The sequence below is a fragment of the Protomyctophum bolini genome (genome assembly GCF_963924005.1).
Source record: "Protomyctophum bolini genome assembly, chromosome: 7".
Classification (NCBI taxonomy): Eukaryota; Metazoa; Chordata; class Actinopteri; order Myctophiformes; family Myctophidae; genus Protomyctophum; species Protomyctophum bolini.
This window is the reverse complement of record NC_137868.1, coordinates 39,627,407-39,643,313: the sequence shown is the minus strand read 5'-3', so window position 1 is coordinate 39,643,313 and position 15,907 is coordinate 39,627,407. Positions and strand designations below refer to the sequence as shown.

Below are 15,907 nucleotides of genomic sequence, written 5' to 3'. Positions count from 1 at the left end.
GATTTAAGTCATGGATAGAGAAAGGAATCACAACTTACATGTCATTTATGCAAAGAACTGAAATTGATAGTTTCAGATCAATACAAGTCAAACATGATCTGGAACAGGCTGACTTTTACAGATACCTCCAGGTGCGGCACTATATCAATCAAGAATGCAAATTCAAAGAGTTTTCTGCAGTTGAATCAGAATTCTTTTTCATATTAAAGTCAGCTCTCACAGTGGAGCCAAGTAAGTCCATCTCTGAGTTATATGGCGCCATTTCAGATGCTAAGAATGAAAGCACGTTGTACATCAAAGAGAGATGGGAGAGGGACGCAGGAGTTGAACTCTCAGAGGAAGTATGGGGAGGGATCTGGGAGTTCCAGTCTACCTCAACTTGTTCTATGGACTGGAGAGAGCACTGTTGGAAAAATATTATTAGATATTTTAAGACCCCATACCAGGAAAAATACAAAGGGGACGATAGGCTGTGCTGGAGGCAGTGTGGGGCAAAGAAAGCCAACCACTTCCACATTTTCTGGGGGTGCCCCAAATTGGGGGTGTTTTGGAACAATATTCACAAATCACTGTGCTCAGTATTTAATACTCCAATACCTTTCAACTTCACAACCATGTACCTGGGCCACATTGAATGTCTTAACCAGTCGAGATACACAAAGCTACTGCAGATTCTCTTGGCAGCCAGCAAAAAGTCAATAACAAGAAGATGGCTATCCCCAATCACACCCACAATGGACGATTGGCATGGAATAGTCCTAGACATCTTCAAAATGGAAAAATTAACATACATGTTAAGAACTAGATTAGACAATTTCTACCAAATTTGGAACAACTGGATTGTGCATATTGCCCCCCTGAGAGCGGACTTCGTGTAATCTCACTGGTTCATTGCCTGCTGTTTGATTGTATAAATATAAAATGTATAAGACACCTCTCCTCCTCTCGTGGTCGAAGACCAAAGCTATATTGTTTTTGTCCCCCTCAGCATAAATGTATATACTTTAGTTGTTGTTGTTTTTTGTTTCTTATGTCTTTTCCGCCCACTCTTTCTTTTTTCTTTGTCCTCCTGAAATGTACCACCTGAAGTATTACTGCCGTGCCTGTCTCTGTTTGAGTGTGGACTCGATGTCTTATATAGGAAAAAGGACTATATTATACAGAGACATTGGAGATGTTGCCACATGGAGGGGGGATGAGGGAGGGAAGAGGGGTGGGGAAAAAAAAGAAAAGAAGAAAATCTTGGGAACTGCTCTTATATCGTTTGTAGAAATGCTATATGTACAATTATACTGCACTTTCCGAATAAAACAAATATTATAAAAAAAAAAAAAAAAAAAAAAAAGGAATGGGAAGGCAGGCAGGCAGTGGACTCAGGAGGTAGACAGAGTGGTTGTGTAGGAATGGGAAGGCAGGCAGGCAGTGGACTCAGGAGGTAGACAGAGTGGTTGTGTAGGAATGGGAAGGCAGGCAGGCAGTGGACTCAGGAGGTAGACAGAGTGGTTGTGTAGGAATGGGAAGGCAGGCAGGCAGTGGACTGGGGAGGTAGACAGAGTGGTTGTGTAGGAATGGGAAGGCAGGCAGGCAGTGGACTCAGGAGGTAGACAGAGTGGTTGTGTAGGAATGGGAAGGCAGGCAGGCAGTGAACTGGGGAGGTAGACAGAGTGGTTGTGTAGGAATGGGAAGGCAGGCAGGCAGTGAACTGGGGAGGTAGACAGAGTGGTTGTGTAGGAATGGGAAGGCAGGCAGGCAGTGGACTGGGGAGGTAGACAGAGTGGTTGTGTAGGAATGGGAAGGCAGGCAGGCAGGCAGTGAACTGGGGAGGTAGACAGAGTGGTTGTGTAGGAATGGGAAGGCAGGCAGGCAGGCAGTGAACTGGGGAGGTAGACAGAGTGGTTGTGTAGGAATGGGAAGGCAGGCAGTGGACTGGGGAGGTAGACAGAGTGGTTGTGTAGGAATGGGAAGGCAGGCAGGCAGGCAGTGAACTGGGGAGGTAGACAGAGTGGTTGTGTAGGAATGGGAAGGCAGGCAGTGGACTGGGGAGGTAGACAGAGTGGTTGTGTAGGAATGGGAAGGCAGGCAGTGGACTCAGGAGGTAGACAGAGTGGTTGTGTAGGAATGGGAAGGCAGGCAGTGGACTCAGGAGGTAGACAGAGTGGTTGTGTAGGAATGGGAAGGCAGGCAGTGGACTCAGGAGGTAGACAGAGTGGTTGTGTAGGAATGGGAAGGCTCCACAGTTGGATGGATACCCACTGCTCCTGGCATCATGTCCTAGTGTCCTTGGAACAAGACACTGAACCCACGGCATGGTGCCTCGCATGGCTGAATGGAACTCACACATTGTAGAAAATGCTTTGGAGAAATGAATGACGCCAAGTAAATGCAGACTGTTTAACACTAGGTTGAGGTAACAGGAGTGGCGATAAAAGCAGTACGAGTATTTAGTTGTATTCAATTGTCTTCTCTCTAGGCCAACGTTATTTAATTGTATTTAATTAACCTTTATTTAATTCTTGGAGGGCACATTGGGGGCTGAGCTATCCCAAGAATAATAACTGAGACGAGTGCCAACTGAAGATTATTCCATGCTGTGCGAGGGGCATTCTATTCATGAGCAGTTTTTCCCAAGTCTGAGCTAACTCGAGGAACCTGGAAAACGGGTCCATTGCTTTGAGCGATGGTAGTACTGTAGGTCCCAGAGTTCCTATTTACTGTAGGTCCCAGAGTTCCTATTAGGAGAGAAGTCTATACTGTGTGTGTGTGTGTGTGTGTGTGTGTGTGTGTGTGTGTGTGTGTGTGTGTGTGTGTGTGTGTGTGAATATGCAGGAGGCTGGAGGCAGCAAAATGTGTTTTTGAAAACAAGCATTTCTAAACTCTGACACTTAGAAAAATAATCAAATGCAGGGCATTTCTTGACAGAAAGTAGCTCATAACGTTTCTATGGTGGATTTTTCTGAAACAAAAACTTTCGCAGATAGAAAGAGGATATTTCAAGCTTTTCGTACAGCCGCAATGTTGGTGAGTTTAACATTGTTTAATGCAATCAGACAGGACTTTTCTTTTTGGATGAGAATGGGCTGTCAAGGCATTTTCTTTTTGCCACTCAGTGGGCGTTCCCGCATAACTTCCATGTCGATGATGTCACGCACATACCTTCTATAAAATAGGGCTTAAAGGACCACTTCACCACTTTTGCAACCAGAGCTTATTTTAATGATGTTTAGTACACAAGAAACACTTCCCTGCGGTTTTTATGTGTTTAATATATTTTTTAGATCAGTCATGATGCCATGTTCATGACCAAATACTTGTCATGAAAATGTGGTCTCACTTCCTTCTTGGACTACAATGTCACACCTCCATGCAGCCTGCCCCCTCTCCACAAGCAGGGGAAGTGCACTAAAGCCTTATGGGCATTGTAGGAATTCAGCAATCCAGTCCAACCCTATTCAAACACACATTATTTTTCTGTTCATAGTGTGCAAATTTCAAATTGTGCTACTGTTATCTACTACAAATACATTAACATTGAGGGACTGCAGTTTCTTTCAGCGGTGAAATGTCCCTTTTAAGTGGTTCATTCATAATGTATTTTTCTAAGTTTTAGACAAAAGAATATATATTTTGGGTCTCAGCTGACAAAGTTTGGAAACCCCTGTATAGACACTAGAGTGCCGATTTCATTTGCTTCTGTCCACAAAAGCCTGTCTTAATTGTGTCTCTGTTGTCATCTCCCGTGTGTGTGTGTGTGTGTGTGTGTGTGTGTGTGTGTGTGTGTGTGTGTGTGTGTGTGTGTGTGTGTGTGTGTGTGTGTGTGTGTGTGTGTGTGTGTGTGTGTGTGTGTGTGTGTGTGTGTGTGTGTGTGTGTGTGTGTGTGTGTGTGTGTCCGTCCGTGTGTGTGTGTGTGTCCGTGTGTGTCTCTCGTGGACGACCTGTGTGGACGGACTGGCCTGCGTTCCATCCCTCATTGTCTCCAGCCCACCTGTCCCACATCAGTCTCTGTTAGCCAACCGCATGGTTGGGGTTCCATTGTCATCGCCTCAATATTCATCTCACTGTAGCTCTAGCGCCAGCATTGCCTTGCATGGGGCACGGAGTGTTATTGAGTGAGTGAGTGAGTGAGTTTTGACCCACTGTGTATGTCAGTCTATTTGATTATGTCTCTCTCTCTCTCTCTCTCCCTTCAGTCTAATTCATACTTCATTGCACTGCGGTCTTGCTTGCCATAAGGGACAGATTCTCAAGCCACTCGTCATTGTCGTTATAGCTTGAAAAGCGGTTATCTTCGCCGAGTGACACCACCGCACGGCAATAAGTACAATAGGCTTTACAATCACTTTGTCCCTGGATTTCTGATCTGATATCTTTCTCCGAGAATAGGATTATCTCACCTTAAAGCCCGATTCATACGTGTCGAACATAGCCGTCCTACAAGCTCATTTTGCACCGCCTTGTGAGCATGCAGGTCTGCTATAGGTTCGGCAAGCAACACGCTGTGTGACGGAGAATAAATGAGGCTTTGGACTACACACACCTCTCTCTCTCTCTCTCTCTCTCTCTCTCATCAGACTACATACATAGTATCTGTTTACTTAATCAGATGCATGGCGTGCAGAACATTAATTGTTTGACTTCATGCAGAATGGTGCAAGTCAGGCATTTATCTTGTAATCTCTTGTCTTTTCCTTTGTTTTCCTTCAATACCTCTCTCCCTCACTCCCTCACTCACTCACTCACTCACTCCCTCACTCCCTCACTCACTCCCTCACTCCCTCACTCACTCACTCACTCTCCTCACCGCTGCTCCCATTCTCTCTGTACCTGCTTCACATACCTCTCCCTTCTGCTCATCTCTCTCTCTCTCTCTCTCTCTCTCTCTCTCTCTCTCTCTCTCTCTCTCTCTCTCTCTCTCTCTCTCTCTCTGGGTGGTGCTAGGTGGAGTATGATGGTCTGACGGGTCGGGTGGAGTTCAACAGTAAAGGCCAGAGGACCAACTACACCCTGAGGATCCTGGAGAAGCACCGTGGAGGACACAGAGAGGTGAGGAGGATAAAGTACTCACATATTATACTTAAGTAAAAGTACCAGTAAGAAGATGCCCTGAGGTGTCCTAAAGGGCGAGGTCGCTTTGGCATGGGGGGGGTCGTACTGACGACCATATATGGTGGCGTGACGGCGTGCAGGTTTTCATAGTAATCTGCGACCTATATGGTCGCAATCAATACTGTAGTCCGGCTATTTTCAATTTTCAATTTTATTCTAGTGGAGTAAAAGTACAATATTTGCCTCTGAGATATAATGGAGTAGAAATGGGGCCAAAAGCATAGTGACGAGGGGGAGGCACGGTTGTGCAGTCGCCTCAGAGCTAGAAAGAAGGTCACGGGTTCGATTCCCGCTGGGGACGCTGGTGGCCTGTTCTCTCCTCTGTCATCAGTGCCCATGCTGATGACAGGTGGGGTTGGGCCAAAGGGCCTTTCTGTGTGGAGTTTGCACGTTGAGGGGAAGGAAACTGGTTGAAATACCGCGTTCCTTCCACACGCTACTTCCTACCGGAAGAAGCGCCCTGCTCACTCCTCATGCATTGACTAGAATCATGAGCTCAGTTCGGGGCTCTCCCCAGGTTGGCAGAGGAAGAGTAGCGCTCAGGATTACATCTTAGGCAATTAATTGGCACCAGGTGAAAAATGGGTTACAAAAGTTATTATAAAAAAAACAAAAAAACATAGTGACATTAAACTCTTAATTATCTCCTAGGGTTTAACTGGTTAATCGCAATCGAGACAAAGGTATGAAATGATGGTGATTGATTGGAAGTGATAATATCCAGTCCTACCATGGTCTAGAACTATTTACTCTTCTATATTTACTCCCAATCTTCCGCCGCAGTCTGAAAACGCATCTCTTCAGACTCCATCTTAGCCCACAGCACTTGCCGTAGTACTTGCCCTAGCCTCGACCTCCTACAGGCGTATGTATGCACAGGCTCGACTTATGTAACTTAAATAACACTTTATGTAGACATAGCAATCTAAAGTGTATACACATACCGTAGTTTCCTTAGATAGATATTCCACCGTTCTTAAGCTTACGTAGGATTCACAATGACTTTTCATGGCTCTCAATGAAATCACAAACTGAATTAATTACTCCATCTATATTATAATCACAAAACTGCCACAACACTTCCATGGATACATTTAGCAAATGCGTCCACACATTCCACTACCTTATATCAACCATAGCATGTTTAAGCCATTTGGGGCGGGAACCCCTTTTGGTGTTAGCCTTATGTTATGCTTTAGCTATTGAAAAATAGCAGATCTACAAGCTCGTAGCGCGCCACCGAGTGGCGCGCTACGAGCTTGTAGGTCTGCTATTTTTGAAAAATCGAAGAACGACTGACATAGAAACAAAGGTTTTTCAGAAAACTGTCAGGATTTAGAAGACGTTTGTAGAATCGTTCCCAGGTCAAAATGGGTTAAGCCAAGAAGCATGCCGACACAAAGCTGTTGCTATGGTGATGACCATAATATAAACTCTAATCCATACAGTGTGCATGCAGTGTATAACATTAACCCCCCAGTGGAAAACAGAACCCTTGGGGAAGCCCACTGGTGGTGATGGGATCAAACAAGACATAAGTGCATAAAGCCCATAAAATGAAAAGACACATCATATGACCTGGAAAGATGTGATTCCTTGGAGACGGCTGAGGAATAGCGGTATACAGCAGAGATAAAGCGGTCAATATTTATCTCACTCATGCCCCATAGCACATCTCGTTGCTGCTGTTGACCCACACCACGTGATTACGCCAGACTAGACACGATAGATTTGATTGATTTATAGCCGGGCTGGGACTCGATACAAAAAATAATTAATTCGAGGCATTGTAATTAATTAATCAAAGTTAATCCAATTTTTATCGCATATCGGAGTTTTGTCCCATCCACTGGGCCAAGCAAAGCGGTCTTAGCGGCTTCTTCTCTCATTGCGTGCGGCAGTATGATCGGTAATAATGCCTGAACTTCGTCCAGTGAGCAAGGTTCCGTGGTGCACAAAACTAAGAGCGATTAAAATGCGTTAATTATGGAGGGGAAAGGAACTGGTTGGAATAACGTGTTCCTTCCACGCGCTACGTCCAACCAGGGAAACTCCCCCCTGTCAGGTGTAAAGGAGCAATTTGGACACTCGGCATAAGTTCAAGTCCGTTGCTCTCCCCTTGTCCCCCATACAGTATATGGGGACTAGGTTGGTGGAGGGTGTGTAGAGCCCAGGATCACATTAGATGATTGACACAGGGGTGAGAAATGGGTTACAAAATCGTGGGATAAGAAATATATATAAAAAATAAAATGTAATCACGTTATTTGTTTCTGTAAATGATTAACCAGTTAAAGTCTCAGCCCTGATTAATAAGATACGTGCGTTGATCTCACAGGATTTCAGGCGCCAGAGAAATAGCACAGCACTCTTGAATCCGAGATGGAGTGGAGTAGAAGTAAAAGTTTTGGAAATTGGAAATACTCAAGTAAAAGTGCTAGATAGCTCAAAATTGCACTCTCTCGGCTTTGTCGTGCCATGTCATTAGTGTGACGGGAACATGCCCATGTTTGGGCGTCTCCGGTCTCTGTTCGGAAAACACAAACAAACAAAGGTTTCTTATTGGCTGAGGGCCGGTGGCATCGTAGACGGCGGTGTGTGTGTATCATAATTAACTCACACGTACAGTAAGACACAGAGAAACGCTGCGGGGGTTGAATGTCACACCTCTCCGTTTCACCACGCGCATTTTCAGGGAGAATAATTATCCGGTGAAATAAGCATGTACTGTAGAGTATAATGTACGTACGGTATACTGTCAACAGGCGGAGCAGCTCGGTGAGCAGCGTGTAACAGTAAACAAGCTCCAGTGACACACAAACCAAGAGGAATAATAACGGCGCATTCGTGTTGATTGTGACGGCACATTTTGATGCACTTTTATCATCCTGCCTGGGTGGCAGTTCCCACATTTGTTGACACCAAAGCAGTTCAAATGAAACCCCACGGTATATATACTGTACTTTTTTTCCTTTTTTTTTGTAACCTTTTAATTTATCTAGGGAAAGGCTTACTGAGCGTACGCGCTCTCATTCAGCGGTGCCCCGGTTCAACCTTCACACACTCGCTCACGTTCACACCTGGGAGCTGCTCAGTACAACCGCCGTCTTCTAATGTCGCCCGCTAAGCGCCTTAACTGGAGCATTTGGGGGTTAAGCGCCTTCCTCAAGGGCATCCCCCCCCCACCCACCCACCCGCATTGTTGGCCTCCATAACTACTGAGAGAGTTACTACCAGATACCACTGGGAGACAGTAGTATATCCCCCCCTCCCCCAGATGATTTGGGGATTTGAGCCAGTGACCCCCTGACAAAGACAAAAGTTATGAAGAAATCACACCCGTGTGAAGTGAGTGGTGCAACTCCCCTCTCTCTCCCCTTCCTCTCTCTCTCTCTCTCTCTCTCTCTCTGCAGTGCGGCACTATCTCTCTCTCTGTTTCTGGCACAACAGCGCACCTACTGGTACTAATAGTCATAGTGGTGCTCATTAACACATTACATAGGCGGACACATAGGTGAATTTTTGCGTGGTTGCACCACTCAAACATTGTGAAGATATACAGTAACAGATACAAAGTGATCAAAAAAGAAACTAAAATAATTGGACGAAGGTGGTGAATTCCGTGCCGCAGAATAATTATCCACAGAGAGTCGGCTCCAGAGCAGATGAAAAGGCTTCAGAGCGCCCTTCACCCACCTGTCAAAAATAAACATTTAATGAAGCGGAGGCGAAAGGTGCACATCAGTGCACGGATGGCTTCACGCTCTGTCAGTTCTCAGAAAACACTCTGGCTTCCGTCTTACCTTAATATGCCTTAACAGGGTCTTTAGTAGAGCTATAACTGCCTATCCGTTTGACACTAAATGCCATTTGATAACAATACACCGAGTCTGGACTTCAAGAGCTCATGCTGGAGGGTTCCGTGCCAAATTGGCGACCATTAACATTTTAAGACGCAAGACACTCTACTACACCTTCCTGCCTGGCGAGCTTCCTTCCACGCCGTGGGAGGGAGGTGAGCGTTTAGTTTGCCGAGAAAGAAATACAACCCCTCTAAAATGTCAGAGGACGTGGAGGAGGGAAATGGAGTGGCGGGGAGCGTGGGGGGGGGGGTGGTGGGGGCGGGCGGCCGTGAATCTGTCAGCGGAGCTATTACCTCATATCTGACCTATTGAAAGACGTACGGCGTTATTTCCCAACGAAGTGAGTCGCAATTTCAAACACCTCCTGGTCCATAATCACACACTTGCGTTCCCTTAAGTGACTTCATTGTCCCCTCACTGCGCTGCAGAGAGATATAAATACCTGCAGTTCCGCACGCACTTTAACCACTTAAGCCCTTGGTAAACTGGACGTGAGTTGACTCTGTACTTGGTGCGTTCCTTTTTCCCCTCAACACCAAATCTCTACTGTAAGCTCACTACAATAACAAGCCCACGACGCCAAAGGATACATAATATAGTTAGGAACACATTTGTACCCTCTCAGAGTTAAGGATTCTACATATGTAGATAGATAGATATGGATCCATGGCCTATAATGCGTTTAAATGGGGGTCTTTGAAATTGGAATTATGATATACGTTCTTTTCACCTGCTGTACATTACAACATCCTCAGTGTTGATTTAACCATGAGTGTGATACTGTATAATATGATTGATTGATTGATTACTTTATTAGGAAGAAATGTAAACGGTACAGAGTCAAACACTTGGTCTAAAAGGATATCGCAGAAAAATGTCCTTGTGGTCTTGTTTGGATTCTGGTCCCAACTAAGCTCGGGTACAGGATGTATACTGTAGGTGGCGCTAAAGCAGCTTTCTTTCTACAGTAAATTAACCTGGTTGTTAGTGCAGGTCTATGCTTGGAGTGGGGAGAATGGAATCAACAGGGATGTATTGTACAGTATGCCATTGTGAGAATAAAATATGCAAAGCCAGTATTGTGCGTGCGTGCGTGTGTGCGACAAGTTAGACGAACTTGTAGAATAAGGATGCTGCATGCAGGGTTCAAGTGGTTAATAGAGCATTGTTTATTCTTTTCTTTTTTTTTTCCCCCTGTCAGATTGGGATCTGGTACTCCAACAACACTCTGTTCATGAATGCCACCAGCCTGGACATCAATGTGTCAGAGACCCTGGCTAACAAGACCCTCACTGTCACCACCATACTGGTAAGGTCACCACCACACTGGTAAGGTCACCACCACACTGGTAAGGTCACCACCACACTGCTTCTCAAATCTCAAATCTTCTATTAACAGCTAGGTGTGCTGTCGTGCTCTTTTCAGCAAGGCTGGATGGTCAGAAGAACTATACCTGTAGCCTAGTTACTGTATATAAATATTTCATTCCATTGTTGTCTTTTTTTCTCCTTTTTTGGGCGTCTCCTCTGTGTACCACCAGAGGCGGGTACTTTTTTCATTTATTTATTGACAGGGACAATGATCATTAATCAACATTTCAGTTTTCACTTCCATGTAAATGTGCCAGAGTTAGCCATAAGCTAATTTACATCTGTAGTCCCTGAGCAGGCTCCTAAAATGGTAGTAAAACTAAACATACAATGACACATATACAATGCGATACAATACAGATAAAAGAAAGACAGAGTGTACAGTATAGTGTGCCAGCATGCGTTGTACTTGAGTACCACCTGTGGTACTAGTAGTACCAGTGGTTGTTGAACCTCTGGGTTAGGTCACCACCTGTCACCACTGTCATGTTGAACCTCTGGGTTAGGTCACCACCTGTCACCACTGTCATGTTGAACCTCTGGGTTAGGTCACCACCTGTCACCACTGTCATGTTGAACCTCTGGGTTAGGTCACCACCTGTCACCACTGTCATGTTGAACCTCTGGGTTAGGTCACCACCTGTCACCACTGTCATGCTGACGAGGTTGGAGCTCTTTGCTGGCAGTGGTGGAAAGTATACGTTTACTTAACTACTGTAGCACTTAAGTACAATTTTGAGCTGTCTGCACTTTTACTTGAGTATTTCCAATTTCCAATACTTTTACTTCTACTCCACTCCATCTGGGATTCAAATGTTGTACTTTTATTCCACTATTAAAAGGATTTTGAGTACTTTTTCCCACCACTGTCTGCTGGTGACTGGCAGGGGGTCCGTATGTGACCCAGCTCACACTGTGCCGGGGTCTCTCTCTCTCTCTCTCTCTCTCTCTCTCTCTGTCATTGGAACTGATAGGAGCCTAGGAGGCTTAGGAATCCCCACTGTGTCGCTGTGTTTGAACAGTCACCGATCAGCTCCCGAAACATGTCTCCCGCCAGCCGTCATGTCATTGGGGTCACGTGTGTGTGTGTGTGTGTGTGTGTGTGTGTGTGTGTGTGTGTGTGTGTGTGTGTGTGTGTGTGTGTGTCCGTGCGCGCGGGGAACCCGACAGAGACTCTAAATACTGTATATATCTTGAGGATTCAAATAAAAGGATTAGAAAGAATAGCAGATCTATACAAACTCGAAATGCGTCTCTTTTGTGTGATGCATGTAACGTATAGGGCACTAATTTAAGTTATGAGTTTTCCGCCCGACAGAGACAATATACCGTACATACAGTGTGCGTGCGTGTAAATGCATAATGTGTTGGTGTTATGGGAACGGTATGCATGAGGGAGCTGGGGCGGCGCTGGCGGTGTACACTGTGCAGCTGAGTACCGCGGGCAGCAGCGCTGAAGCACCATCACAGCAGAGAATGTCCTCGCGGCTGTGCTATAATAGAAGGTGAAGAGGAGCTATATCAGCAGTCAGCCCCGGGAGGCCGTGGCGTACAGTGGTTTTAGAACAGCTAAATGGGGTGTTGTTTAATACGACTGCACAGCCGAGCACCTATACTGCCCTCGAAATCTGTGTAAGCCGCAGCCTTCCGGGGCTTATTGCTTTCATGAAATGGTTATACCGTCATGAAAATCATAGACTTGGCATCCAGTTTTTTTTAATACAAATGAATTCCCTTCGAGAATCACTTCTACCTGAAAGTGTATATAGTCCCCCGGCTGCCTGCGCAAACATGTTTCAGTGCTTTCTACAGTATGTACAGACTGTTAAACATTTGGAAATTGGTTCCACCCAGAGCCAGCCACCAGAGTGTAGAGCTCAATATTGTAGTCAGTGACCTTTGTTCTGCCTTGTCTGTCCAAGAGGGTCCGGGGGGGGCGGCCGTCCGGCCTTTGCGTGGTTTGCCTCACAAACCTAGCCTCACATAGCGATACTAATATCACGGCATGGATATTGTCCCTCTCAGTGTTAGATTTCTTTCTGCAATGTCCCGCCCCATATTTGCATACTGGGCCCTGGTTGGTCATAGCCTGGTTCCAGACGAACCTGGTTGGCTCGTCACCACTTAAAGTAAAAGTCCTTCCACAATTGAGAGGGGCCAGACAAGGGAACTTTCACACCGGACATGTTTGGTTCGTTTAAAACGAACCATGGTCCGCTTACCCCTTTGTTTCGGTTGGTGTGAACGTGCATGTGCATCCGAACTCTGGTGCGGATCAAAGAAACGGACCATTGTCCGCTAAAAAAGGCCGGACTCGGTTCGCTTCCAAACGAACCACGGTGCGGTTTGTTACTGGTGTGAATGCATTCGTACTTTATAGAGGACCAAATACAGGACGATAGCCAAAATAGCCGTCGGGCGTCGGCAGTTGTGAGGCTGCATTAATAATTAGTTCTAAAAGCATGTCTTTTTTTGATATGACAGCTAGCTGTCTGATTTTAATAGTAGACGCATATATGTCGAGGCGCAGCGGAAATTGAATGGCAGCGTATAAGGTTCACATGCGTAAAAATAACTGATGTACAAGTTATCGACACGGAATGGTATGCACGGTATGGTACACGATGTATGCTTGTAGATCTGTTTGTTTTAAGCATGCGCCACACAAAGTTATGCCGAAGCCTGCGATGCGACCTCTTTAAAATTTTTCACTATTTGGTTCGCTGTCGATGTCCACGTGTCATTTGTTTACATATTTGGTACGCTTTACAAAGTCCAGTGTGAACACCAAACGGACCAAAATCAAAATGCTAATATTTGGTCCTTGATCCGGACCTTCTAAGCGAACTTTGGGTGTGAAAACGGCCTTAATCTGCCTGCATCTGCATCTCGATTTGGTAGATCAGCAATGCAATGCAGCAATCTGACATAATCGATAATGGAAGCCTAAATATAATTATATAATATATCATTAAAATATAATTATAATACTGTATATAATATTATATATAATATTATTCTAAATAAAATATGTTCAGTATATCTGACTGCTTGAATTGACTGATGAAACACATTTGCCATGTTGTGCAGAAAAGTGTGATGCATTGCGATGCGTCGTATAGAATCAAATCGAACCGTTGCCCGGTGAATCGTAAATGGAATTGAATTGTGAGGGCAGTGCCAATGCACACCTCGTTAACGGCCCACCGGGCGAGGCCGGTTTCAGAGATTCAGGATGACCGCCAGCTTATTCTGGGGCGGTTGCCAGGCCTGCTGAGTCCATGCATGTTTTGGGCCTCTACTGTAGTAATCTGTCAGGGCGGCACACAGAGAGGAGAGGAGAGTGAAAACAGATATTCAGACTGTGTGAATATTCAAACTGTGTCTGGGATGGTGGGACGCCTTTTTCTCCACGCGCCGTGACGCTTGTAGTTCGGCTACTTTCACTATTTTAACCCATTCTGACCGGGAACCCGTTTTGGTGTTTAGCATCATGTCATGCTTTAGCTATTGAAAAATAGCAGATCTACAAGCTCATAGCGCGCCACCGAGTGGCGCGCTACGAGCTTGTAGGTCTGCTATTTTTGAAAAATCGAAGAACGACTTGACATTTTTAGAATCTGATCTCGGGTCAGAATGGGTTAATCAGACCAGTGTGTCCCCAGTGGAAACCTCGTGTGAATCTGATCTCAGGTCAGAATGGGTTAAACGGACACTCAACAGCGACGATGCAGGGCTTATATTCTTTGGCTCCCTTGGTGGATGTTGACTGCAGATGCCGTGGGGTTTTTACAGAGCAGCGGTGCGATGATGTATGGGATTTATATCTGGGACTTTGGCAGCATGCCCAGCAGAGGTTCATGGCTTCAGGCGATGCGACATGGTGGCCCATCGGTGACGGGCTCCACAACCAGCACAGAGGCTGGCGCAGCATGAGAAGAGGGTGATTACTAATAGAACCAGGCCTGCAGCAGAGGGCCATGCATGGATGGGGCTGTTTTGGGCGTATGAGGTCCTTAGCCTGTGAATTAAAACATTTCTTCTTCTAAATTTAAATTTAAAACAGTTTTCTTGATAACTGTACGTGCCCGTCGCATAGTCGGCCACCGGCCTACTTGGGAACGATGCAACTTGGGAACCTAATGATATACGTTGTCATAGCACCCGTTTTAACTGTCAGCCGGTGTCCCACATGGAGATCTGTGTATGTGCCTGTGTGTGAAGACTGCAAACTGAAAAGTGTACTTGGCAATCAATTATTCCCACTGGCAGAGCCTGATTGGGTGAGCCTCAATAGGCTGAGGCAGAGGCTGGAAATTGCACAGGTGAAAGGAGTTGACCTCATTAGGCCCGTGCACTGGCAGAGCCTGGCCCAGGTGAAAGGAGTTGGCCTCATTAGGCCCACTGGCAGAGCCTGACCAGAGCTTTTTGTGGTGGTTCTGGAGAACCGTAGGTCTGACCGACTCGATACCTGGCACTGGACTCCCTGTGGGGGTGTGGAACGCGTGTGTCGAATGTGAAGTCGGTGGGTCAAACGGTTCTCGAGTTACGTGCATTACAACCGTACACACACGTACGCACGCATACACGTACTGTAACGGTTTCCAGAGACGTTTGCAGAGACGTGGCGCATTATATAGTAGATATCAGATCAAGGTCATAGTGCGGCACGGAGTGACAGGTAGGAAGGCTAGAGTCCAAGAAGGCAGGGTGTTATACGAAGCCCAAAATAGGCAATCCTCCCAGGTACTCCACACAGGGGACCGCATGTAAATCCGACGGAGTATTAGTTCGACATGCGGACGCATGTCGGACTCAGTGTTGCCAACTCTCCAGTAACGGAAGTAGCTATACTGGCTCTTCGGAAAGTCTCTAGAAGTCGCTAGGCGACTAGCAACGAAAATATGGAGCCAGCCCAGAACACCATTTCCATTGCTCTGTGCACATAACCGAGCCGAGGAAGCCAGACGCGCCGAGCACTTTAGTGTTGCCAACTTTTTTGAGGCTGAGAGAGGGAAAATGAAGAAAAAGGAGGGTTTTATCTCTGACATCTATAATAATAATATAATAATATCTCAAACTTATATAGCGCTTTGTACCCAAAGACGCTTTACATGGGGGGGCTTTATAGAGGTAACAACAAATTAAAAACAGTTTGAAGGTGAGATGCTCAAATGAGGAGGGAACAGGAATATTAATTGGACTGATGTGTTGTTGGTGTATTAAGGCTATTCCACCACCACGCCGTCCCTCAGGGCGTGGTTTGTCCATGTATGCGTATCCAGGGGGTGTGGTTTTATTGAGTGAGAAATAATCCAGGGGCTTTTGCCAAGTTTCAGTTAAACAGATAAAGTCTACACGATTTGTCCCCAATTCACCAGAAAAAGTAGCTAGATTTCTCTCCAGAAGCTTTTCACTAATTCAGTCGCTAGGGGGGTCTGGAAAGAAGCTAAATATGGCGACCAAGTTGGCAACACTGGTCGGACTAGCGCCTGCTCCTGTGCTTGCGTTTATGGTTAGGTTAGGGTTTGAGGTGGGTTGTCGTTTGTCGGACCAATGACTAGTCTAAC

General features: G+C 45.8%; 1 protein-coding gene across 2 annotated transcripts in view; it reads left to right on the top strand.

Moving 5' to 3' along the window:
* grik5 (glutamate receptor, ionotropic, kainate 5) overlaps positions 1 to 15,907 on the top strand; it is a gene marked incomplete at its 3' end in the record, with an annotated part of 84,513 nt that overhangs the window by 40,189 nt on the left and 28,417 nt on the right. For both annotated transcript variants that reach the window (XM_080767667.1, XM_080767666.1), the window contains exons 9-10: positions 4,936 to 5,040; positions 10,168 to 10,275. In XM_080767667.1, coding sequence (XP_080623793.1) covers positions 4,936 to 5,040; positions 10,168 to 10,275 — 213 coding nt within the window. The remainder of the gene's footprint in view (positions 1 to 4,935; positions 5,041 to 10,167; positions 10,276 to 15,907) is intronic.